The sequence below is a fragment of the Gymnoscopelus microlampas genome, assembly GCF_963454915.1.
Source record: "Gymnoscopelus microlampas genome assembly, chromosome: 5".
Lineage (NCBI taxonomy): Eukaryota > Metazoa > Chordata > Actinopteri > Myctophiformes > Myctophidae > Gymnoscopelus > Gymnoscopelus microlampas.
Genome location: NC_139942.1, coordinates 28,260,498 through 28,288,163, shown reverse-complemented (window position 1 = coordinate 28,288,163; position 27,666 = coordinate 28,260,498). Strand labels below are relative to the sequence as shown.

General features: G+C 41.7%; 1 protein-coding gene across 2 annotated transcripts; it reads left to right on the top strand.

Moving 5' to 3' along the window:
- The first annotated feature begins 804 nt into the window (after positions 1–804).
- On the top strand, positions 805–27,666 carry LOC311045717 (regulator of nonsense transcripts 1). 2 transcript variants are annotated; one of them, XM_084057714.1, is made up of 24 exons: positions 805–1,171; positions 2,221–2,357; positions 4,000–4,089; positions 5,914–6,081; positions 6,756–6,936; positions 9,507–9,668; positions 10,049–10,136; positions 10,468–10,566; positions 10,848–10,956; positions 11,697–11,856; positions 12,414–12,532; positions 13,390–13,554; positions 13,821–13,935; positions 14,091–14,234; positions 15,835–16,048; positions 20,805–20,922; positions 21,146–21,302; positions 21,659–21,801; positions 22,237–22,411; positions 22,644–22,725; positions 23,670–23,831; positions 23,939–24,201; positions 24,518–24,640; positions 24,861–27,666. In XM_084057714.1, exons 1-23 carry the CDS (start codon positions 995–997, stop codon positions 24,635–24,637), a joined length of 3,348 nt encoding a protein of 1,115 aa, XP_083913840.1. In that variant the 5' UTR covers positions 805–994; the 3' UTR covers positions 24,638–24,640; positions 24,861–27,666. The 2 variants fall into 2 exon arrangements, with proteins under 2 accessions (XP_083913840.1, XP_083913839.1); XM_084057713.1 differs by having other exon boundaries at positions 9,507–9,686.

The following is a 27,666-nucleotide window of genomic DNA, read 5'->3' as shown; positions in this document are numbered from 1 at the left end:
TTGTGTTTCCATTCCACTAACTGTTATATTGGTAGATTATATATACTGTACAATAGAGCAGTGGTACCCAAGGTGTCTTTGAGTGGCTTGTGATTTTTTTTGACACATTATTATTGTAACATATACAACTACATATACAAAAAGTTATGAATTATATATTATTTACTTTATCAGTAGGCTACTTTGCGCGCACTCATTTCCCAATAGAGAGGAGACTTATATACACAAAAAAACGTGTATCTTTTTAAAACATTTTCAACCTAGTGTCCCTATTTTGGACATTTTATAGGCAAACATGTTCACATATTTTCAAAAATAACATTTACAAGCTCACAATGCGTCGCAATCGCAACGCAACACGTGAGCTTATAGATTGACATGTAATACATTTGCTATGAATACAGGTGTTACTTGAAAATGACATGCATAGGACTACTACTATTGCATTAGTGTTTTGAAAATATTTGTATACCCTTTAAAACTCGTGAAATGGGACATTCTGCATAATGAGTACTTTCTACTTTAAGTAATTTTTTTTACCAATACTTGTGTACCTTTTACTCAAGTTAATTTTGAATTCCGGACTTTTACTTGTATCAGAGTATTCCTTCATTGCAGTATTGATACTTTTACTTAAGTACAAAATGTGAATGTTTTTTCCACCGCTGATTGTTATGCATTGTTAAATAAATGCAGCAAAGGGGTTTTATTGTATACGTCACGGACACGCCCCTAAACGTGCTTCCTCCTTGCATTAGATATGCGAAGCAAGGCGTTACGTCATCATTTCGAGTGGGAGTCGAGTATCTCGCGCCTTGTGTTGTCAAGCCTCCATATCCATTTGCACCGGTTATTATCCGCTCATTTCCTCCCCTTAAAGACACATTTCGGCTACGACAGAGACACTTTGCCTGAAGGGAACCCTGCTCCCCGACTCTTGAACCAGCGTGAAGCAGCGGCCGTCGTCGCCTTCTGTTTTGGTTTTGTGTTAAAAATGAGTGTTGAGGCGTACGGGCCGAGCTCGCAGACTCTGACGTTCCTGGACGTGGAGGAAGCGGAGCTGCTGGGAGGCGGCGCGGACACCCAGGGCTCCGAGTACGACTTCACGGACTTCACCCTGCCGAGCCAGACGCAGACGCAGGGCCAGACGCAGAGCCAGCTGGACGGCCAGGTCAGCAGCGCGTTGTTCTCAATAACTGTCTGTGTGTTGACTGTTTTTGCATGGCTGGGGGAGCTATACGGTGCTAATTGGCTAGCATGCTAACCTAGCTAACTATAGTCAACAGTATGGCCATGCTAACCTATAGCTTGAGTGGTTCTCAAAGTGGATTCTAGGGACTCTCTGTGTTCCTTTTAGGGTTTTTTAAATTGACCCTTGCAAGTCTGTGACTCTGACAGTGTACAAATGGAACCAAATGGACCCGTTGTTTTACACTGTTAGAGTTGAGGGGAGACCTTGAAATTTAAAGGTTTGAAAACCACTGCTAGAGCTCATTCGGTTAGCATGGCCGTACTGTTGACATATTTCCATAAGATAATAACGTGTGATTTGGCCGACAGTACCAGCATCTATAAGCGGGATGGTTTTTGTTGGAAAACGGACCACTGTCTTGACGATACAACCTTGTTGTTGTTGTTGTGAAAGTCAAAGCTTTATTATGCCTGGCTGTCTACAGTGTGTGCACCTGCGACTCATCATCTGTCACCAGGTCAACATGTGTGTTGTGTGCTGCTGCCCCCCCCGCCTCCCCATTATGTTGGCCAGTGGTGGAAAAAGTACTTCATTTTTTTAGTATAAATACTGCAATATAGAAATACTCTGTTAGAAGTTTCAAAATGTACTTCAGTAAAAGTCCAAAAGTATTGGCTTCACAATGTACTTAAATTACCAAAAGCAAAAGTACTCATTATGCAGAATGTCCCATTTCAAGTTTTCAAATGTATACAAATCTGTTGAAAATAGCAGATCTAGTTCGATGTAGATCGGCTGTAGATCTACAAAGTAACTAGTAACTAAAGTTTTCAAATAATTGTAGTAGAGTAAAAGTACAATAATTGCCACTGAGATGTAGTGGATTAGAAGTAAAAGTATTGGAAATTGGAAAAGTAAAGGACATTACTTGAGTACATGTACTTAGTTTACTTTACACCACTGATGTCGACATTAGACTGCTCTGCAGTTTGTTTAAATGTATTCAGCACAACTGTCGTTGTCTTCAGGTGAATGGACCTGAGGGTGTGCTGCAGAACGGAGACGACCCCGTGGTCAAAGCCAGCCAGCTGCTGGCCGAGTTGAACTTTGAGGAAGACGAGGAGGACACATATTACACTAAGGACCTCCCTGTGCATGCATGCAGGTAAGAGGACACACAGGTGTTGTTTTTGTCACAGCTTTGTCTTCATATTTAGTGAATTTAGCTTGAATTAAATTGTCTTATGTTTTAAAATAAAGTGAAATGAGTATGAGGACGGCCAAACATATAGCCATATTAGGTAAAGAGCCTACACAAAAATAATGTTTTAATTTGCTCGCTGTCTTTGGTGACTGAATTTCTCAAGGGATCAATAAAGGCCTTATCTGATCTTATCTTATGTGAGCTTTAAGTCTCACATGCTTCCCTAGACAGCCCTCTTTAGTGAGATAGAAAAGTCCTACCTGATTGTATTTAATGGCAATAAACTAACAATATTGCACCTCTATGGACAGCATGGGTTTCCTCTTAATCTCTGCAAGCTTTGTTTGTTTTTACAAAAACCCACTGTTATGTTCATTATTGCCAGCTCGTGAACCAAACAAGTTGTTTTCGGGAGCACTTGTTTCACATCACTGAATGTCTTGCGTACAGTATATGCAATTTCAAAACGGATGATGACCTGTTAGGTCCACCATGGCTTTTCAACTTGGACGTTTTTTATTTTATTTTTAAGTTGCACACATGCAGGAAGTTGAGTGTTGCAAAGCGTGCGCTGCCCAAAACAACTTCGCTCAAGCACCTGGTGACAATGAGCACACACAGGTAATGCAGGTGTAAAACACAGCAAAAGAAAAACATTTAGACAAATTAAACGCTTCAGAGTTAATTGACAGAAGAATGTTACTCATAACATGCCAACAGTGGATTTTTGTGAAACCAATGGCTTGCAGCTGCAAAGTGGATAACATCTGGTGTAGAAAGGCCTAACCAGGGACAGGGCTCACAAATTAGCCTTGGCTAAAAACCCTAAATGTGTGTGTGTGTGTGTGTGTGTGTGTGTGTGTGTGTGTGTGTGTGTGTGTGTGTGTGTGTGTGTGTGTGTGTGTGTGTGTGTGTGTGTGTGTGTGTGTGTGTGTGTGTGTGTGTGTGTGTGTGTGTGTGTGTGTGTGTGTGTGTGTGTGTGTGTGTACACATGTGCTAGGGCCTTCCCCTAGCACATGTACACACACACATGAACATACACATGAAGTTCTGTGGACTTATATAATGATGAGCAGGGAGGAAACGGTATGAAATTTCACAGTGGTATGGTAAATTCCGCGGTCTACAATATTTCTCTGTATTAAAATTCATGTAATATTTTTTTCACCTTTTTTTCTTTCTTACAGTATCAATAATGTGGTTATTTCATACCGAGATATAATGATGATTGCCTTTTTTAAGTATCCTTTATTGGTTATAGAATTTGCACTGTAGAATTTATTGCCAACATTGAATTTGCAGTATTGACTAATACAATTTCCATATTTCAAGCAACTGCAATTTTGTTGTTCCGGTTTATCTATATGACATTACCTTTGTGTCTTTGGTAAAGAGAACATGTGATGCTTGTGATAAACATTTAATGCTTGCTTGCAGTCTAACCTGACAAAAATGTGAGATTACTTGGGTGTGAGATGGCACAGTTTTTCTCCTACAGTACCCTCTGAAATGTTAGTGTTGACGGGTGCATTTAAATGTGTCCATGCCCCAAACAATGTTAGCCTTCACTTTTTATTCATCATTCACATGTTTTCTTCCACAGCTACTGTGGCATCCATGATCCGGCTTGTGTGGTCTATTGCAACACCAGCAAGAAGTGGTTTTGTAATGGCCGTGGGAATACGTCTGGCAGGTAGGTTTTAATAACAAGGTAGATTTAAAAAAAAATCCCTCTGTAGTTTACCTAGCTAAATGAACATGAGTCAACACACATTTGTTTTGACCAATGTGTTGGTAAAAAAGAGTCACAGAATACAGTACAAAATACCAAACAACACAACCAGATCACAGTTACACTGACATAAAAGCGTGGCACTACACCATGATAGCTTCATCTAGTGCAACGCTAAAAGCAATAATTGGGCGTGTCCGAGGTTATGAGTGACAGCTGTCACATGTGTCTGCATGTGTGCCTGCTTGTTGTACAAACGGACTGTATGGACAGGAGCGCATAGATGGGAAAGGAATCAATATTGGTTGACTACATGTCCTATTTATCCGCTAAAATTAATAGATTGTTAAGTATAAGCTGCCAAATGACCTAAACGACCTGTCAGTACTTTTCCCCTGCTCCCTGGAGTGCAGTTCAGTGATTGGCTGGACGCTAGTGCGCGAGCTTCACACACACTATCTTCAAAGTTCAGCATGCACCAGTTTTGAAGCTACTGTTCTGTCTAGCTTCATGGCGCTAAGGAGAAGCGTGACGCACTCGTCTACATAGATATTGCATTTAAACTTGAAGTTAGTCCTCAGTGCCACGTTTTTATGTGTAAATGGGTGGTAACTCCCATTCGCTCAGTCAACTCAACTCACAAGTCGACACAATTAGGATAATACTTCAGTTTCAGCATGACAGTATACTGTGGAGATCTATGGACTTCCTCTTTTTTGTTAGTGTGGTGTAATTTAAAAACACCATTTTGAATTTAGAAGTATCAATCTTGTCAGTGACTGGATAATGGGTTAGCTACATATTTGTATGTGGTGTACCAGGGATCAGTTTCGGCCTAGTTTATGTTGGTTCTGCTTGATTCCTGATATGACTAAAAACACACCACAACTTCTGTAGACATTTTTTGATGTGGTAATATGTCAGGCCACAAAGTATTATTGAGGCTTGTCAAAACATTTTTTACAAACAAGATCTCAAATGGTTAACTGTCTCTTAAATAATACATGTGGAAAGGAAATGCTGTTCACCATATACCCATGGTGGTCCAAGACACATGAAAGGTGGAAAGGTGGGTGGCTATAGCTGAATGGGTAGAGAGGCCGCCTGGGAAACCGAAGGTCCCCGGTCATTAGGGACTTTAAGCTTTCTGTTTTTCAGTACGGCGACGCCAGGCGGAGTGCGGCTGCTATGACGCAATCGCCGTAGCAGTCAAAATCCTTAAGCAAGCAGCCGTCGGCGACGGGTTCCCACCCCTTTTTGGTTTCCATGGTGACGCGTCTATGCAGCACGTGTCAAACATAAACACAGACATAAACAAAGACAACACCCGTCGCGGCAGCTTCACTTGCCAATAACTTGCTTCTTTCATGCGCTGGACATGATCAGCAGTGGAAAGAGGAAGGTGCTGGAGCAATCTGTGTTATTCTAAAACAGTTTTAATAAACATGGTTTTGACGTTGTAGACACTACGTGGAACGGTAGCTTCTGGCGTAGTAAAATAGGCTGCGGGGACGACAGGTTTATCTATCGAGCGCTGATCATTTCCGGTTACCGTAGTCCTCTGCCGTAGCAGTCCATTGCTTAAACTCCGTATTGTGTCGAAGAGTCCCTGAGCAAGACACTTTACCCCTAACTCCTCCCCCTGCTCCTGATAACTTAGGATGGGTTAAATGCCAAGTTGGATGCATTAAATGCATTATGTGTAAATATACAGTGACAATTATCCAAAAGGAGTGGGGACCATATTATTATGTGCTGTCTTGATGGTTGCCTTTTTTCTGCCAGCCACATTGTGAACCATCTGGTTAGAGCCAAGTCCAAGGAGGTGACCCTGCATAAGGACGGTCCACTAGGGGAGACGGTTCTGGAGTGTTACAACTGTGGCTGTCGCAACGTCTTCCTGTTGGGATTCATCCCGGCCAAGGCGGACTCTGTGGTAGTGTTGCTGTGCAGGTAGGGTGTACTGTAACCCTGTCCTTTTTGTTATCATTTAGAAAATAATAGTTCTGCATGGTATTTCTTAGTGAAACAGGATGGGAAGGCGGGACATAACTTTGAGAGGACTTTTTATTTGAATACTGAAAAGTGGTCATGTCATAAACATGGAGATGGATGTCATGATATTATTGGTTGAAACTGGTTGGTTCAAGCCAGAGCTATGGAGAGAGAGTTACAACACTCCCATAGACTTCCATTGTAGAGAAAACAGTGAACAATAAACATTCATATAATATTCAATTGTTTATTGCCAAAATCAACGTAACCCATTTAGACCTGAGGCTGATATTAAAAACGCTTTTTAAGTCCCAATTCTTTTCTGAAAAACTAGATTTTGTTTTAATTCAAAAATAAATTGTTGCTGCTATATACATAGCAACATCTAAAATGACACAGATGCTTTCCCGGATTGAAGGGTATGAGAACGTATAGGATTTCCAGGTCTAAATGGGTTACAGTTTTTTTCAGAATTAGTTCGGTGTGCTCAGAGATGCCGAGAACAAAGCGGAAGTAATGCTTGCTATTAGGTGACCAATAGTTCCAAACACTACTATATAGTTCCCAACATTTAATCTTCATAATGAGTGTTGATGAAGCGTTGCTACACATTTGTTTGGGTGAACCCACAGGCAGCCATGTGCCAGCCAAAGCAGTCTAAAGGACATCAACTGGGACAGCTCCCAATGGCAGCCCCTCATCCAGGACCGCTGCTTCCTCTCTTGGTTGGTGAAGATCCCGTCGGAACAGGAGCAGCTCAGGGCCCGTCAGATCACAGCCCAGCAGATCAACAAGCTAGAGGAGCTCTGGAAGGTAACTTCCATCCAACTATTTTTCAACATGGCCTCTGATTGGCTACCACATTATTGTAATGCTTATTACATGGATTCACTTTTTACCTCTTAGGATGGCTATGTTGGATGGTAATTCTGGTCACTTTACTCCCAAGCACGATATCTTGAAAATTAGTCACTGGATTGCCATATGGCCAGTGCCATATCATTTGCTGTTAGTTATTTCAAAATTGTACAATTGATGGTCACACATGCAAAAAGTCAACCATAATAGTGTGATGCATACCTACTCAAGGGTTGGTGAAAGAGTGACGTGTGCCTACTCATAATGAAAGAGTGTGATGATGCGTACCTAGAGGTGTCTGGGACTATCTCTGGGTAGAAAACTACTGGCTAAACTATCATCATTATGAGTTGCTGTGTCAATATGATTTTATTGAGCCACCTCAATGTGAAATAATGATGAGTGTAAATTGACTAAGAAAACAGGTCCTATGTAGCCTGGTATCCAGCCTGCTTCGCTACTTTCGGCGGACGTTTTTTTCTCTCTTCGCTTCTCAGTCTGGAATGCCTCCTATCTCCAAGGGAGGCGGGACATGACAAACGTTTCGAATCGTGCCGTGGCTTCTGATTGGTCAGTGGTGCAGGGCGGGACAAAAAAAACAGTGCGATCGTTGTGATTCGTCATTCGTTTGAATATCATCCAATCAGCAACGACGTTGCCTAACGTAACATATGTAGTTCCAGTGTAGTTCTGCAAAACGAGTCAATGGGGTGCATTCCAGACTGATAAGCGGAGAGAGAGAAACAAGTCCGCCGAACGTAGCGAATCAGGCTGGATCCCAGGCTAGGTCCTATGATCCTTTACTTACTACAGAATGAGTGATTTAGAAGAAAGTAATGCATTGGTAGTGAAAAAGTTGGATGCAAGGAGTAAGTGCAGTTGGTCATGGCTGAAATTTGAGATTGAAGATAAACAACAAGCATCTACATTTCCCTCTGTGGGATGTGAAAATGCATCCCCTCTATGGCAGGGGTGTGTGCACTGGGCAACCACCTTTTCTAACAGGTGATCAGTTGATCAAAAACAAACTATTTTTATCTTAACCTTTTTATTATTCATATACAATTATTGACTCATTCTTCATTACCCTTGTTATTAAATGATTGACTTTCACCTCACTTTCAAATCATTTTGACTGTCTGGCACTGGGTGATCACGCCAGCCTTGGAAAACAGTGTGAGCAAGTGACTGAAAAGGTCACCCACCCCTGCTCTATGGGATGTGAAAATACAGTACATTCCCTCTATGGGATGTGATTAAGGTCATGCAAGGTTCATTCTCTACCACAAAGCCATAAACTATGCAAACAAGGGTAGCCATGCTTTGCTGGCACCAACGTGCATACTGCACAGGAAGAAAGTCTATATATGCATTGCATGGGAAGAAAGTCTATAATGTCATGTCATAATGACACAGTGTAGCCAACAGCCTTCAAGGCAGTGAGGATTTACCCCCGGACCCCACTGGTGGGTTTCTGTCATGCATCCTTAAGCAGTTTGTATGCTTGCTTCATGTGCAAGTGGAAAAGGGCTTAATAGACAGATTGCAGGATGAATTGACTGATTTTGGTGAATCTCTGGCCTTTCCTCTAGTGTCACACTTTGGTCAAAAGTTTAGTTGATAGTGTTTTTTTTAAAACTAGTACTGTAGATTTCGCAGAAGTCAGCTAACTTTATTAAACTTGTATAGTTTTATGTGTAACACAATGCCATAAAGAGCTGCTACAGTATATCATTATGCTCATACACTATCCACCCATTATTAATCATGTTGGCTGAGCTATGTTTTTGCATGTCCTTACTTAACCCCTTATACAGTATCTGTGTATATAATGGCAATGAGCCTCTTATCTCACTAGTTCTGTGGATACAGTGTTTATCATTCCAACATTTATCCCTTCAAGCTCTGGTCAATGTCTCTTTTATCTAATTCAAGCCCTGCCTGTCCCTGGCTGACCCTGACTGTATCCCTAACAGTGTCAAGCTAACACAGCTGCAGTATAGCTGTATTCACATCTTTATATTCTCGGTGCTTAATTTCCTCCTTAACTACTTAAGCCCTCTTTCATATTTATTTTTTTTGAAAATAGCCGACCTACAAGCTCATGACGTGCCACTATGCAACACATTGTGAACTTATAAAAAGTAAGTAGCCTGTGGCCCATAGGGTTGGAGCCTATCTGGAGCCTATCTGCTGCTTCTGTAGCGTGAGGCGGCTTGATGTAAGCACATCCCCCAGCCATGATGTACAAGTATACCCCCTGGACATGACGTTAGTATGTCACAGGGACTTACCCCCAATCCAACCTTGATGCTGAGTGCCAAGCAGAGGGTCCCATTTTTATAGTCTTTGTTATGACCCTGCTGGGTAATTGAACCCTGACCTCCCATTCTCAGAGGCGACAGTTTAACCACAAGGCTACTGACCTGGTCATTTGTGATCTTGTAGATCGGCTATAGCTGATAAGTTGCTCAAAATGGGTTCACCTGGGATAATGTGGTTAATTGTGTGTCTCTTGTCACTAGGAAAACCCCACAGCGACCCTGGAGGACCTGGAGAAGCCTGGTGTGGACGAGGAGCCCCAGCATGTCCTGCTGCGCTACGAGGATGCCTACCAGTACCAGAACATCTTCGGACCGCTGGTCAAACTGGAGGCAGACTATGACAAGAAACTCAAAGAGTCTCAGGTCTGTACAACTGATATGGTGAGGCTGGGTGAAGAGTTTTTCAAGTTATGAGCAGTTCCGTTGTACTGTATATACTGCTTTAATACACTGATCGGATAAACAAACTGAAACTATTGTTGAGGCATACAGAAAAGCTAGAAGTTCTTGGTTGTCAGACAAAACGGAACAGATTGCTTGAATTACTTAATTTCTGTTACCTAAATTATTTTGTGTGAGTTGGGATTTTTGCAAATGGCATTAAGTGACACTATTCATTCTTATTCTCTTTGTATGTACTGTATATACCCTGCAGGTATTTTCAGTATAGAAAGGTTTAACAGTATGAAAACTGACACTGTTTCCAAGTGGTTCATTTATTTTTTTTTGTTTCCTTTAATCAGACTCAGGACAATATAACAGTGAGGTGGGACTTGGGGCTGAATAAAAAGCGGATTGCTTATTTCTCCCTTCCCAAGACGGACTCAGGTGGTAATTCCTAGTTTTTCTTCATCTTCGCGGTCATTGTCATCACCATGGTTTGTCTATCAGTGGCCTGTGTCATTACATTATGACAATTTTCTTTTTACCGGAGTACACAGATATATTTTATGTCAAAATAGTTTTGTATCATATCAGACACTGATGTATGTGTGTGTTTGTGTGCGTGCCATTCACTTTTAGTTTTGTTATTCATATTTTTTGTTTTAATCTGTATATAAAAACTACTACTACAAATCAGGCATCTATATTCCATGGAGCAATGTGTATATTTCAGAACTCATGTGTCTACTCGGACTATGCCCTCTCTTCTGTCTTGTAGATATGCGTCTGATGCAGGGAGATGAGATTTGCCTGAGGTACAAAGGAGACTTGGCCCCCCTCTGGAAAGGCATTGGACATGTCATCAAAGTCCCTGACAGTATCCTTACTATCATTACTTGCTCATGTCACGCAGATATTAACAGACTATCTCTGTTGTTTTGTTCCATTTGCTATTTGTGTATTGTACTCGGGCAAACACGTTTGTCAAAGATTAGCTTCATGTTGCATTTTAAAACTGTGGTTCACTTAAATCATTTGCTCCTCATTACATTTGTACTCCATTTATAGGGCGGTGACATAGCAGGTACAAACCTATCGTATAATGTTATGCTGTAGGATACTACAGTACTGTATGTTCTCCTTGACTGCCTGTACCAGACTATGGTGATGAAATTGCCATAGAGCTCAGGAGCAGTGCTGGGGCACCGGTGGAAGTCCCACATAACTTCCAGGTCGACTTTGTGTGGAAGTCTACTTCCTTTGACAGGTATCTAATTATAATTAGTACCATAAATAATACATTTAAAAAAAAAATCTGACTGAATGAATATACATATACACATTAACCGCCAAGAACGTAGTCCTACGGTCCGTTAAATCCAACTGTTAAGCGCCGAGACCGTAGCCCTACGGTCTGGGTGCTTTTTCCTTTTTTTTTTTTTTTCCCCAATTTTCTACACGGACCATCTTCAGTGTAACACCACCGGAAGTCGGAACTATTTGCGATCCCGTTATTTGTTTCCCGTCGGCCTCCATTCTAAGGCGCACACTAAAAGTCCATTTTAGCCCTTGCAGTTTTTTCTCCTCGCATTTCCCATGTTAACATAAACGGTCAGAACTCAAACATGGCTGCCCCGTTTGACACGTGGTCTTGAGTGGGAGACGCAGGCAGATGTCGGCGATGTATGTAAACAAAGCAGAGCTCACTGTTATGGATTTTAACAAGGTCTATGGCGACGTGAAAAAAACAAAAAACAACAAAAAAAACTTGGCACTGGTGAGTACATTCTGAGATTAGCCCTTGGCGGTGGATGTGTTAATGCCTAGTATATTTGACCTTGTGGAATTTTAGGGTAATCCTCAATCATTTAGTCACTAAGGTCAATGAACATCCGTCAACATAATCGTAATCATTATTTAGTATTTATTAGTGTAAGCAAGTTGGTCCAGGGCTGTAGTATGAGCCTTATCATATGCATGATCATCATCATGTGTTTCCACTATCAGGATGCAAAGTGCCCTGAAGACATTTGCTGTGGATGAGACCTCTGTGTCTGGTTACATCTACCACAAGTTGCTGGGCCATGAGGTGGAGGATGTGATCATCAAATGTCAGCTGCCCAAACGCTTCACCGCCCAGGGTCTCCCTGACCTCAACCACTCGCAGGTGAGAAAATTATCAAAGCAGTTAATTACAAAGATCATACTATCAGGCAAATCTCAATCACGTGTAATTCACCAATACAGTTGCAGGGGCATACATAATAATGGAAAGCTTTAACCACATTAATGTCCCTTTTCTGGGGCGAACATAGCAGATCTACATAGCTGATCTACAAGTTGGCAACGTGTCATGTTGTGAGCTTGTCAGCGATTTTCGGCGAATAGATTTAGAACCCCTGGAAATCCGGTCAGCTAAGTATAGGTCCCTTGGGAATCCAGTCAACTAAGTATAGGCTGTAAGTGGTTAAGAGTTTGTAAAATATTAGACACAAAATATTTCCCTAGTTCCCTAATCTCTTCCAGTTGTAGCATGCAGCTGGAGCCAGTGTTTTCTCCCACGTGCAAGCTTTGATGTGAAGTGCCTTTAGAAAACAATGAGATGATTTTCAGATGACTATTTTTGTAGAGATAACCCCACTTCTATTAGGGTGCCCCAGTTCTTTCACATTAGACTTCCCTGGGCATTACTTGAAGTAAATGCTGTTTCTTTTTTTCTTGCAGGTGTACGCTGTGAAGACAGTGCTGCAGCGTCCCCTCAGTCTGATCCAGGGTCCTCCTGGCACAGGAAAAACTGTCACCTCTGCCACCATAGTCTACCACCTCGCCAGACAGGGCAATGGGTAAGACTAATGGATTGCTTCTGTGGTTTCTCCTCTGCTTTTGTGGGTCTGTGTTAAGTGAGGCATAATCAATGACGAAACCATGCAATTATCGTAGAATAATGCATGATGTCGAGGCGAATTGGGAGAAGTTGGAGTAACGACCTAGAAACGACTACCAACTGAGTCAGTCAGCTGACAAAGACAAAACGTCTTTTACACACACACACACACACACACACACACACACACACACACACACACACACACACACACACACACACACACACACACACACACACACACACCGTATCACCACATTTGTTTAATTTTCCACAGAAGGATGAGTTATTTTAAAATCCATGTTTTAGTCAAGTTTGTAGCTAATATGGACTTAACATTTATGTGTATTAATTTAGAACAGTGCTGGATCAAAATGGATAAACTGTAAAGAAAGAGAAGGTCTGCACACCATCTTAATGCTCCCAAAACAATTTATTAATAGAAAAAACACAATGTTTCGGCCTCTACAGCCTTTGTCAGGTGTACTGAGTACAAAAGACAAAGGCCGCAGAGGCCGAAACGTTGTGTTTTTACCGCTCTATTAATACATTGTTTTGGGAGCATTAAGACGGTGTGAGGACCTTCTCTTTCTTTACAGTTTATCTGAAACTATTGCACACCCCAACCGATCAGAATTGTGTATTCTCTGGGGCCACGGTATAAGTGTATTTATAGTGTTTGTGCTCGGACTGCACTGCACTATTAAAATACATTCTTGGTGCTTGGATTTGAATACTTGGTAATAGTGTTTACTTCACAGCTAAATAACAGAGTTACCGGTCACCAAAGTAATGCAATATCATGTGTCTCTCCAGTCCAGTGCTGGTTTGTGCTCCCAGTAATATTGCTGTGGACCAGCTAACTGAGAAGATCCATCAGACAGGACTGAAGGTGGTGAGGCTGTGTGCTAAGAGCAGGGAGGCCATAGACTCGCCTGTCTCTTTCCTGGCTCTGCACAACCAGATCCGCAACATGGACAGGTAACAGTGGCTGACTACAGATCTGTGCCACCATTTTTATTTAAAAAATGTTTTTTATGTCTTTTCAGGTTAGGGTTAGCTGGCTTCTCTTTTGTTGATTGAATTTTTTTGTTGCCTGTGCTAGTATAGCTGCTTTTGTACCTCACGTCCAACCAATACCAATGCACCATATCCCATGTGTCAGACCATTCAGAACATTTTAGTAGATTCAAGACTTTGCTTGCCATCGCTGATCTCCAACTGTGTTATTTGTTTTGTACCTGCAGCATGCCAGAGCTTCAGAAATTACAGCAGCTGAAGGATGAGACTGGAGAGCTGTCCTCTTCCGATGAGAAGCGATACAGGGCGCTGAAACGCACTGCTGAGAGGGAGCTGCTCATGGTAATGACACCTATGTTACTGAGTAAATATTGAGCACTTTGTGGCAATAGTAAGCAGATAAACCTGTGATTTCTTTGTGAAACAAGAGATTTTATATTACACATATATGTAACTACATGAACATCTCCTTTCAACCCTCCATGTTGCCCATACAGAATGCTGATGTTATCTGTTGTACCTGCGTGGGTGCTGGTGACCCCCGTTTGGCTAAGATGCAGTTCCGTTCCATTCTGATTGATGAGAGTACCCAGGCCACTGAGCCAGAATGCATGGTGCCTGTCATTCTGGGGGCCAAGCAGGTATGGCCACTACAGTGTCCTATTTAAATGCATTTAGGTATTAAGTAAAATGATTAAATAAAAATGTTTTTCCCTTCCCATTTCTAGCCATCTGACCACTCTTAATACAATTCTGTTCAGTGGACTCTTGGCACTACTTGAAAGCACTTGTTAAACGGCAAGACCACTCTGGTAGAGGTTTGGGTTGTGTAGTTTACCTTGCCAACTCCAAATCTGGAAATCAAAAATAATTGCTCCATTGATTAGAAATTGATAAATCAAAATATGACCCTCATTGACTTACATTATACGGTGAAACGTCTCTCAAAGTCAAAGTCTTTTAGCACATAAACGAACGCAAACAGTTGATTCAGACAATATAGAACATCACAAAACCCGGTACTGTTTGTTTCCTGTTGATTTAGCCATTTTCATTAGGAAGAAAACCCGGACTGGATTTGCGGATCCGGATCCGAATCATAGTAAAATAAACAGGAAATTGACATTTCTATTTAAAAAACAAACAGCACTGGGTTTGGTGATGTTCTGTTTTTACTGAATCAACTTTGTTTGTTTATGTGCTAAAAGAGTGACTTTTAGAGCTGTTTCACCGTACAATGTATGTCAATGAGGATTTTGAATTATGAATTTCTAATCAATGGAGCAATTCTTTTTTTATTCCTTGTCCACCGTTGGAGTTCTATCATGGCAAGGTAACTACACAACCCAAACCTCTACCAACGTGGTCTTGCCCTTGAACTTATTCACTGCCAATGACGTGTTTGACGTGTTTCTTTTCCAATGGCCACACCGCCAATGACGTGTTTGAAGTATTTTGGTGAGCGCTAACCCATGAGTCACCATTTGACTCCCAGTGAAGCAGAAAATCACGTGATCGCAAAAAAAACAGCCACATTCACTTCCATTCTAATGGATTTGGAAGAATGTCTTTTTATCTGCTTTGAGTGCTTTCTGTTGCTTTTTGGCGAAAACAACCTACATTCAATTGCCAATAACTATGGATCGGATGATCGCGGCTGCACGCTTTTCCCCCGCCGATTCTACGAGACTCGGATACGTCTTTTAAAGCGACCGATGGATGAATCGTCGTGAAAAACTATATTCTTTGATTTTTCAAAGGTTAGTGAAAACACTCGGAATCGCAAGGTCGGCTATAGACGATGTTTTATTCTGGCAGTGAATGAGTTAAAAGAGCTCACTGAATACCATTCCTTCATGGCCATCTTCGGTGATGCCAAAAGAGATTCTATCCAATGTAATGCAAGAGCTGAAGGCTCTTTTCAGAGAATGTGTGAAGAGGCACCGTTGAATTGTGAGTGTGACAATGCAGGCCACTCTCTGTCTGCGTTTGTGTGGAGAGAAGCATACACTTTATGCTCTAGAAGGAAAGAACACAGAGTGGGCAGCATGCCTAAAGAAGCTCAGAAGTGGGAGTATGCATTGTGCACAGTGGCTAGTTATATTTACAAGACAAATGACCAGAGTTGAAAACCCTTAACTGCTGTGTCATACTGCAGTTGGTATGGCCCTGTAAAATGTCTACCCCTCCTTCATTCCTCCCTCTAGATATTACATGTATTATGTAATGTTTTCCTCCTAGTTGATCCTGGTGGGTGACCACTGCCAGTTAGGTCCTGTCGTCATGTGTAAGAAGGCGGCCAAGGCCGGCCTCTCCCAGTCCCTGTTTGAGCGTCTGGTGGTTCTAGGGATCCGACCCATTCGTCTGCAGGTCCAGTACCGCATGCATCCAGCCCTCAGTGCCTTCCCCTCCAACATTTTCTATGAGGGCTCCCTACAGAACGGAGTTACTGCTGGTGAGTCTGGAAGAAACTTTCAAGTGTTAAAAACTTACCTGACCATTGCTGAGTCATGAGACTGTGTGTGTGTGTGTGTGTGTGTGTGTGTGTGTGTGTGTGTGTGTGTGTGTGTGTGTGTGTGTGTGTGTGTGTGTGTGTGTGTGTGTGTGTCAAAGGTTTAGACACACCTTCTCATTCAATGTTTTTATTTTTAAATGTATTTTCTACATAGTTAGATTAATACTGAACACATCGCAACTATGAAATAACATGTATGGAATGATGTATTAAAAAAAGTGTTAAGCAAACCAGAATATGTTTATATATTTTAGATTCTTCAAAGTAGCCACCTTTTGCTTTGATGACAGCACACTATTGGCATTCTCTCAATCAGCTTCATGAGGTAGTCACCCGAATTGGTTTTCTAACAGTCTTGAAGGAGTTCCCAGAGGTGTTGAGCACTTGTTTGGCTGCTTTTCCTTCACTCTGCAGTCCAACTCATCCCGAACCATCTCAATTGGGTTTAGGTGGGGTGATTGTGGAGGCCAGGTCACCTAAAGGCAGCTACACATTGTACGACTTTTAAAAGTTGTCGGGGAGTCATCAGATCGTTCAGGTCCAGGAGCTGCGGTCTATGTCCAGCGACCTTCCCTTAGCCACGGTGGCTGTAATGTGCTCTCATTGGCTGTGGCACGGATCTGCTCGCAGTGTGATCGTAACCCCATTCATACTGTATGATCACCAGTCGGCAAGAGAGCCAAATATCAAACTGCTAGAAACCATCTAGAAACGCTTGGGAAGGCATCGCCGAGCACTATTATCATGGCCAAATCATCTCGCAGAGCCTTTCACACACAGCGAGTAAAACCTCTGCGATCTCGCATCAGATCGGGGGTTTTGTCGGCAGCGCCAAAAAAGGTCACGAGAGCATAATCGGAGCAAATGTCTTGCAGTGTGTAGTAGCCCTAACGCAGCACTCCATCGCTCTCCTTCTTGGTCAAATAGACCTTACAGTCCTTAGCCTGGAGGTGTGTTTGGGGTCATTGTCTTGTTGAAAAACAAATGATGACCCCACAAGTGTAAACCAGATGGGATGGCATGTTGCTGCAGAATGCTGTGGTAGCGATGCTGGTTAAGTGTGCCTTGAATTATGAACAAATCACCAACAGTGTCACCAGCAGAGCTCTCCCACACCATCACACCTCCTCCATGCTTCACACTGGCAACCACACATGAAGAAAGAAACCATCCGCTCATCTTCTCTGTGTCTCACAAAGACAAGGTGGGTGGAACCAGAAATCTACTAAGCCACTTGAACTCTTTGAAGCCTATTGTGGGCTCTAATCTGAGCAGCTGTTAATTTGTGGTTTCTGAGGCTATAGAAAACCACTCCAGGGTGACTACCTCATGAATCTGATTGAGAAAATGTGTTCAAAGCTTTCATCAAAACAAATTGTGTCTATGAATATTTACTTTTAATATTTATTGTAATGAAGAATAACATATTATGGTTTGTTAAACACTTTTTGTTTACTACGTAATTCCATATGTTCTTTCATCGTTTTGATGTGTTCAGTATCTACAATGTAGAAAAGGATTAAAAACAAACAAACAATGAGACGGTGTGTCCAAACTTTTGACTGGTTGTGTGTGTGTAACCTGTAAAAAATCTATATGCTTTTCAATCTAAGTAAAACAAATTTAGATGGAAACTGCCCTGAAAATGACTTCAGGCTTCAGTACTCTTATTGATTTCATTTTTGTTTATGCTATATTGCTCAATTATCCTTGCCTGGCTGGTCTCCCAATAGAGCATTGAAACTATTTGAGGACGCAGAGGCAAGTCAACGTCTAATGCATAAAGAAAAGAAAAACTGATGGACGATTGAAATCAGTGGACAAAACAAGAGTAACTCGCCTTGTATAGTCTCATGTTCAGCCTTTTAATTGATTCTGTAACGCCTAGGGGCTGCCATGACGTAGTCAGTAAAAACATAACATTATGACCTACCTGTCAACTCAGTATTGAACTATCGATAGTTAAAGGTAGGGTAAGTGATGTTTTTTGGTTAAAACAAAAAGTATTTTGTTAAAAGGTTAAAATACTATATTCTGATAGTAATCATTGCTATAGAGTGTTTTTTCAGTAACAGGAGTCTCCCTGTCTCTCCAGCTCTTTAACACATTGACTGCCAGAGTTTTTTCAGAACAGTCTGTAGCCTCTAGCCTGGTAAACCCTCCCTCCGGAAATCTCATTTCCATTCGATCTCAGGAAGGAGTCTGGCATGATTGCTCATTCTGCAATATTGGCTGTGGGCTGGAGTTGGGCGGGAGTAATACCGTTGACTGACAACCCCTTCAACCAATGATCGTTTTTCCCCTTCAGCCAATCAGCAGTTCATGTTGACGAGCTCCAGACTATGTGACGCAACGGGACTTTTGGGACGGCCATGCCGAAAATAGGTTGCCTTATTGGGATACATGCGTGTCACTCCCCGCCCCTGCCCGTTCTCTAAATTTATATTTTTAAATAGGCTCTGTCATGATTAATTGACCACATATATGAAGTTAAACAACTAAATTCTATCCAAACGATATGTTAATAGTAAATTCCGTGCCTCAAAAAAGAAGTTTGAGAGCGTTTTAAAACCGAAAGTAAGAAGTGAAGGCACTCGCACAAATAACAATGGCTGCCGTTCGTCTTTTGTCGGCGGCTCTCAGGCTGCACTCGGCTTCATTCGGGCTCACTCGAACTCGCCACCTGATTGGCCAACGTAAGCTGTCAATCACAGAACGATGAGCGACGACGCTGATAAGCACGGTTAGGTCCTGATTTCGCTGGAAACTCCCCAATATTGCAGAAAGGGCGTTCATGCCAGACTCCTTCCTGAGATCGAATGGAAATGAGATTTCCGGAGGGAGGGTTTACCAGGCTATGTAGCCTCTGCCAGGGTTTTGCCATGATTTTGGTACCTGTTCGCGTAGCCACAGATTTTTTTCCTCCTGTATGATTGCTCCCCAGATGGTTTCTAATCACAGATGAGATTCAGGTGTGGTTTCACAAATGTCAACGAGGTCATTTTGACCTCGTTAACATGTGTTGTTTGATGTTTGAATATAGCTCAGAACCAGTAGTTTTAAACCAAAAAACAATGTAAATTGTTTGTCCGTTTGAATTTTAACATTGAAGTGAATGGAGCAGCAAATCTTTGAACATTTTTAGCTCCTAATCTGTTCGAAATTCGAAAAGGGTTGAAATTATAAAAATATATAAAAAAAAAAAAAAAAAAAATGTTTTTTGAAAAAAAAAAAAAATCCTTTTTTTCAAAGACGTATATATACGTCATTGGCAGGCAACAGCTGATTATTAAAAGACGTATATATACGTCATTGGCAGCTATATAGTTAATAAACAGAAAATACATTTTTCGGTAGGTGTCAAAATCTCAGCCAATCAGGAGAAAGTACCCATTTTTAAGCTTAATTTGTATAGTGTTCCAGTTCCAATTTTGTCTGCTCATTTCTTAGTGTCATCACTTCCAATTTCACTTGTTTAATCTGTATCCTGATTGAGTTCTCTGTCCTGGTTGGATAAAATTGGAAATGAAACTGAAACGAAAATGTATTTTCTGTTTAATAAAGAGCTGGAGAGACAAGGAGACGCCTAATACTGAACAAACACTCTATAGCAATGAGTACTATCAGAATATTTACTTAACACTTATTTCAACCAAAGCAAATCACTTACCCTACCTTAAGTTGATATGTGTGCAGTTTGTGAAGGATGCCACACAAATCATAATGCAGTCTTCAGTGCCAAACAACAGCTTGTGTGGATGTCCTAGTGTGCCATACATCACCAGTAACAACGAAACCGCTTCCCAAGAACAATGTTTGTGTAACTAAGAGATTTGGCAAAACACGCTTTTGCAAGCATACTAAAGATTTTCAATTCTGCCCAAACTTTTGAGCCTGATTTATACTTGGATGTGTATCCTGTCTCACACTGATAAAAGCAATTACAATTTGGCAATTGGCTTATGGGTTTACAGTGGGTGGGTAGGTGAGAGTGTGTGTTTGATTGGCCAACAAAAGTCACAAATATAACATTCGAATTTCGCGTGACCTAGTGCTCTGATCGGCACTCATAGATGTTCAGGTCACGTAGCGGCCTGAACATCAAGTTCTTAACATTTGAGGGAAAACCAATCTAAAAAACAAAAATATGAGAACAAGTACCCAAGATAAATCTGCATAGTATAGGGGGTACCCAGTTCCAATATGATTATTTTGGGGGGTCGCGGCCTGAAAAGGTTGAGAATCATTGGTGTAGAGCATTATCGACAAGATCTACATGCAGAGTGAGTCTTGTAGCACTACTATTTGTGGCGCAAGACACTGTATAAGTAAATTAGGTATTAAGTTTCACTTGTACTTCACCAGGTACTGGAATGAGCAGTGATTGGTCTATGTCTGAGTGGACATGCAGACATACTGTACATACATAAAATACGTACATACATACATACATACAGAATTACAGAAATACAGACAGACCCTGTTCTAGATGGCTTGGCCTACCACCCACACCATAAAATATAGAAAACGCCTTGTCTGCTCTCTTTTCTCAGCTGACTGTATAAAGACAGACTTTGGCAGCCACCAGCATTACAAGCCCACCGTCTTCCACCTCACACACACACTTTGTTTTCTTTGTTCTACATCAGTCACTGTCTGAGTCATCTCTGGTTTATTATCTCTCCTCACTCCACAGCGGACCGTGTGAAGAAGGGCTTTGACTTCCAGTGGCCCCAGCCTGACAAACCCATGTTCTTTTATGTCACACAAGGCCAGGAGGAGATTGCCAGCTCTGGAACTTCCTATCTCAACAGGTTTCAAATAGCTTGATTGCTCTGTGATGTAATAATTTGTTATTCTTAGCACCTGATCTTGAAGTCTTCAATCAAGGAAGTTTTGTTTCCATGAAATCTATTTTAAAGTGATAAAACTAAATATATATATATTCTTATATTCTTCTTTTTTTTCAGAAATCTTAATGACTTGACAGACACTTACAGTATCTGTAATGTAATGCCTGTTATTTTGTGACTCCAGGACTGAGGCATCCAACGTGGAGAAAATCACCACCAGGCTGCTGAAAGCCGGAGCCAAGCCAGATCAGATTGGCATCATCACCCCCTATGAGGGTCAGAGGTCCTATCTGGTTCAGTACATGCAGTTCAGTGGCTCCCTCCACACAAAGCTCTACCAGGTCTAATCACTTTTTTAATGTTTCAAGGCAGCTTTGTTTTGATTAGACATCTCAGTAAAGAGGGGGGGACAATATGCAACACAGGTCTTGAGGTATTTGAACCCAGGACATTGTGGTAATATGGTGCATGCATATGGTAGTTGAGCCAGCCGGAGTACTCCTTCTGTTGTACTATGTGGTTCTTGAAATAATTATAAAACATGAAACCCATGTTTGATTCTATCTACCTGAAGTAATACGTTACCGGCGCATTGCATGCGTCCCTCGAAGCCTGACAAAACTATGTCCAAGCTGTGACGCGGCACGCTATGAGTTGTAGATCTGCAGTGTAAAGATCTTCCCAATCCTTTCCCCAGGAGGTGGAGATTGCCAGTGTGGACGCATTCCAAGGGAGAGAAAAGGACTTCATCATCCTGTCCTGCGTCAGGGCCAACGAGCACCAGGGCATCGGCTTCCTCAACGATCCCCGGCGTCTCAACGTTGCTCTCACCAGAGCCAGGTGACACTTTACTGAGAAATGGAATAGCCCTAAGTTACTTCTATTTTTACAAGGGGTGGCAATTGAATGCTTTCATTGTAATTCAACCAACATGAGACACAAGCTCCTTTCAGGTCTAACTATTCAGTTATCAACGTGATCATCTTGCTTTGGACATGCCTTGATTGCTCTTAAAAGATATCTCTCTCAATAACATTGGCGGTTCTTGGTATTTTACTATAAATATGAGTGATTGTGGTTCATCACCATTATTTTTCTAGTCCTCGCTTTTATTATGAGCAGTTGTCCTAACTGCTTTCACTCCTTTTTCTCTCTCCGTCTGCTACCACTTAAGCCCTATTTTGAAAGAAGTTAAAACATTTTCAGCTTTAATGGCAAAATGCCTAAAATACGGACGCCAGGGTTCAAGGGATTAAAATAATTGTTTCTGTCAAGGTACGGTGTGATCATCGTGGGCAACCCTAAAGCGCTGTCCAAGCAGCCTCTGTGGAACCACCTGCTGAACTACTACAAGGAGCAGAAGGTCCTTGTAGAAGGACCCCTCAACAACCTGAGAGAGAGCCTCATGCAATTCAGCAAACCCCGCAAGCTAGTAAACACCATTAACCCTGTGAGTTGAGACAGTGGCACCCTGGACTCATTAAAACCTACTACTGTTTCTGTCAAGTCACCAACAGAGAACATCCCATGAAATGGCCTTGATCTTAAAAATAACGGGACTGGGCTTGGATGATAAATAAATGTGTTGGCTCTCGCTGATCTCACAGGAAAAGGATCAGAATATGTTGCCAGAGGTTGTGTAGACATAGTGGAATAGCATTGTGTGTTCTCTTGATTCATAGGGGGGTCGTTTCATGAGCACTGCTATGTATGATGCCAGGGAGGCCCTCATTCCTGGTTCTGCATATGACCGCAGCAGCAATGGTAAGTGATGCCTCATACTTTTAACAATCATGCTGATAATCAATGCTATAATTATGTTTAAAGTATATATTCCTAATGGGGATGGGTGATATGTAAAAATATACCTAACGGCCACCGTCTGACCAAATATTGGGCAATATATTCAGCCAAATATCAGACACGCGCTATGCAAGTTGTCTACTCTAATTCTAAACATAGTTGATTTGTCACTCATAACTATGCAATGCACAACAGTAACCGGAACGCTCGCCCCAAAACACACTTGCCCCCATTTTTTGCACGGAACTCTCGCCCCCAGCGGGGGACCACTCTCCCCACTTGGCGTGGAAGTTGGTGAGAACAGGCTACAGCCCCCCGATATTAAGTTCGGATGTAGTTGGGCAAAAAATGGTTACGACGGAGGCACGCCGTCTGAAGTGGACTTGAGCCTTGTGAGGCACTCTGAGTGAGCCATTAGGCGACTCGGCGACTGAGTCACCATGCCGAACGTTGCGAAGTCGACTCGGCATAGTTCGAATTACAGAATCGAAAATCATCGATATCAAACGTTGCCCTGCCTCTTATGTTGCTATGGAAAAGGAACTTGTAACCTAATACAAATATTTTTTTATAATATTTATTATAATCATTTGTTGTAATAATGTGAAGTATTGATACCTGTGCAATAAGCAGAATAATGTACAGTGAGGCGGACATTATTGGAAAATAAACCCCTTCAGGGCAAAGCCGGACCAACATCAAGGTTTATTTTCAAATAATGACCACCTCATATCACTTACATATAGAAATGCATTGAAGGCATGTGTACATTGTGTCATTGAACAGAAAAGCTTACCAAAATTTGGTAAGCTTTTCAGTTCAATGACACAATGTACACATGCCTTCAATGCATTTCTATAAATTTAATTTGCTTTATGAGTAAAATACTGTTATTTCCACCACAGGCCGTACATCCAACATGTATTTCCAGACCCATGACCAGATTGGAATGATAGGCACCGGCCCAAACCCCATGAATTCCATGAACATCCCCATTCCATTCAACCTGGTGATGCCACCCATGCCTCCACCCGGGTACCTGGGTCAAATCAACGGCCCTGCAACAGGTGAGAAAAAAAAGCACTGCCAGTTCCCTCACGGAAACAATTATGGTGTCCATATTGTACAATCCAAATCAAATCCAAATCATTTATAAACTTTTAATTCTCTCCAGGTCGTGGTGGAGGTATGAAGGGCAAAGTTGGCAGCGGCGGAGGTGGCGGAGGGTCACGAGGCGGTCGTCAGAGAAACCGTGGTGGGATGGGGAACCACAGCGGGGGTAACGGTGGTGCGGACCGCGGACTGAGTGGCAGCCAGGCCAGTCAGGACCTGGGTTCCCAGCCTTTCTCCCAGGGCCCTCTCACCCAGGGCTACATCACCATGAGCCAGCCATCCCAAATGAGCCAGCCTGGCCTATCCCAGCCTGAACTCTCACAGGTCTGTTTGATACTGATGGTTTGAAGTGTTGGAATTGAACTTTGATTCTGTTAAAACTGTATTGATTGTCCGATTTATATAGAGCTAGAAGCCATTTATTTTACGAGCTGAGCTGCTTTATTGCTTTATGTAGTGGTGTAGTTTAGTGATGGGCACTGTTGCCTATCACTAAACTACACCCAAACTACACGTCGTCTTCAGACTATTGTAAATGTTTTCTCTTGTCCTGTCTAGAAAGGAAGTGATGAGTGAAGAACAAAAGACGTGTTCAATATTTTATTTTTCCTTCCTTTGGTTTTCGTTTTTCCCTTTACAGGACAGTTACCTCGGAGATGAGTTCAAGTCCCAGATTGACGTGGCTTTGTCCCAAGACTCCACCTACCAGGGGGAGAGGGCCTACCAACACGCTGGTGTAACTGGACTGTCCCAGTACTAGGCTGTAAGGCATTTGCAACTGCAACTTTATCTGGAACCCTTGACTTTTTAACATGCATTTGTTTTTTTTGTTTAGTTTTTTGTAACTTTACTTGAAAGCAAATAACATTCCTTGTAGTAATAATAATTCCATATTATGTTATATTAAGAAACACACTTTTTAAATACAGCCTGACAAATCTGTTAAATTCTCTTAATAAGCCTTTTCTGCATTTATTTCTCAGGTTGCTGGAAAGGAGCTAGGCCTGTGTTGAGCTTAGTTCGTCTGCATTTTAATCTGGGTAATAACAAAAAAGAACAAACATGGATACCCGTTTTCCACTGCTACAACTGAAGCACCACTGTGTGAAAGTGACAGGAGAGAGACCAAGAGAAGCCAAACCAATCACAGGAGTGAGACAGGGAAAAAATGAGGAGAGCTGGACAGGAAGACCGAGCAAGAGAACGAGCAGGAGACGGAAGGAGAGAGCCAGAAAGGGCGCTGCCACTCGCACACAACAACACGTCGAAGAGGTGGAGGTGTTGTTGGTCAGAGTAGTGCAGTTGGAGAGGAAAGACCAGAAATGGGTCAAGGGAGGGGGGATGAAGGGTCAGAAAGATCTTTCAGTGGGTCCGAGGGGCAGTGTTGCCATGTTCTCCTCCAGTGCCCCTCCCCCCCTCCACACCATTGAGGGATCTCCTGGTAGTACGGTTGGGGACCTTGCTCCATAAGGCGAGAACGACGGAGGAGAGGTGTTCTCTCATCAACCTCCTCCAAGCTCACTCCACCGATTGTGTCCCATATGCATAGGAGAGCGAGAGGAACAAAATGGGGCATTCAACTCTTGAAGCAGTCAGTCGATACGGGAACTTTTTTTAAACTCAAAGTTTGACTCTGGGGCTTGCGCTCTGTGTTTCTACACAGAGAACGTTAAGAGAGTGAAAACACAAGGTGTTCCAATGCACTTAGGTGGTCGTGCCCTAGGACAGATCAAATGACTTCCGGGGGCGGAAAGTAGCCGCGGATCCTTTGCTTTTCATTCTGAACTTTGAGTTGGAAGGTTTTCTCCACAAAGTCTGTTTTCATTGAGGTTCTCTGAGAGACGGGAAGCGAGCGATGGTGGCCGTCTTTCAAGCGGGTCTTCTCAAGGTGGTCTGCAAAGAAGCAAGCGGTGGAATTTGCTTTTGAGAAAAAAGAAAATGGAAAAAAAGAGAACAAAATGTGTTAAAAGAAAAACATTTTTGTCTCAAGACAAATTGGTGACGGGCCCTGAGAGGTCTGTGGTGAGTGAGACAATGTTGTTTTTGGTTTCTTCTTCCAAATGTATCTTTCTGTAGGTAAAAAGAGTAAAATGACATACAGTAACCATTTTCTAATTGAAAGAAGCAGTGAGGCTATTTTGTCCTTGATGATTTCCAAATTAAAAGCTTCCCACGTGATTGACAGCCAACCCACAAGCTTCTGAACCTACACAAGCTAGTACAGCAGACTGGCCTCATCTTGAGCGTGACTATATCCATAAAATAACTCGATACAGAAGAGTGGTACATTCCTAAGACACTTGCCCAGTAAGTCTTTAGTTGAATGCAAGAAAAGATTTCCCTTTACAGTCAAATGAAATCATCGATAAGCAAGAATAAGTTTAAAAAGAGAGAGACAGCTGGCAACATTACATGTTGCAACATTTCATAAAATGGTTTCTGTCTCATCTGAAAAAGAATAGATTGAAGATAAAGGGTGGCCATAGCTTTTGACAGTGTTTGAGCCTCTTGAGAAATCTTGATTTGAATGTGAAATAGATGTGAAATTCTTTGATTCTGCTTTAGATCATACATTACACTTAGATGTCTAACAAAGGATCATCTATAAATGTAAATTATTCTTTATCAGGATGGCCCTCAGAAGGTTGTTGTATAGATTTAGGTAGCACTTTACCCCAAAGAATGCATCATTTCTTGCTTAGTAGTTGATTTACTGTTGACAAAGAAATGTGCATCTGTTTCACAACAGTACAACTTGTCCTATATTGAACTTCGGTATAGTGAAATTTGAAGAACTGTAGTTTTAAGTGAGCTATGCTTACTTTGTTTTCATTTCCCATGCCCTGTAAGAACACATGCATTGTAACATGTAACCTTATGATGAAACTTGTTTAATCCACAATTACCATTTGATTCCAATTCATCCTAACCCTTTGCCTTCTATGTGGCATGCTTCTATGCCACTGAATTGTGAGACCGACACGATTAGTTACCATTGTCACCATGATGTACACTAAATGACATTATTTAGTTTAAACATAAGGGTGAATGGTGTTTAAGTGTTTAATTAAACTTTGTTAATGTTTTATGTTTTTCAGTTGGAAATCAATTACTTTTGGCAACTGACACATGTCATATGACAAAGTATATGAGGCTTAATATCCATTCAACAATTGTGTTTGAATGCTGCCTGGTTCAGTGGTACTAAAATGTTCTTCTGCATTAGATTATTAATGTACGCTCAATGGATTTGAATCATTATTCCAAATTGAAATACTGATCAACTCAGGTCACTTTAAGGCCATCTTAACAGTAGCTGCATCTTTATCACCATTTGTATCTGACCCAAAATACATTTGTATACCTTGTTTTGCTAATTAATTTGCATGCACAAAATGAAGCAGTGTAGCGATGGAGGAAATAAAACTGCCTGACCGAATCTAGACTACATTTCCATACTCCATTACCTTCTGTCCTTGTATGAAATTATCATTACTTGCTACATGTGTATCCATTAGAGGCAAAAACACTATTTGTTTCTGTAAAGAAAACACTAACCATGTTGACTGATTTGATTACAATGTGCATGGTTCAGATTGGAAGTGATACTGTAGCTACTCCTACCAACATTTTTAGATGTGACTTTATAGAGGCCTCTGTATTCTGATTTTGGCGTTTTCCGCTTTTCTCTTTGTGTGATCTTGAGTATTACTCATTTAGGGATTGTTATTTTGTGTTAATCTGTTAAAATCATTGGGGAAAACAATAAAGTCAGTTTCTTTTTGCTCA

Bases quoted from the DNA above. Each gene is read 5' to 3' on its own strand.
- LOC311045717 (XM_084057713.1), top strand. From the start codon at position 995: ATGAGTGTTGAGGCGTACGGGCCGAGCTCGCAGACTCTGACGTTCCTG. The intron at 1,172-2,220 runs GTCAGCAGCGCG...CGTTGTCTTCAG, and splicing joins AGAGCCAGCTGGACGGCCAG to GTGAATGGACCTGAGGGTGT. The intron at 13,555-13,820 runs GTAACAGTGGCT...TTGTACCTGCAG, and splicing joins CAGATCCGCAACATGGACAG to CATGCCAGAGCTTCAGAAAT.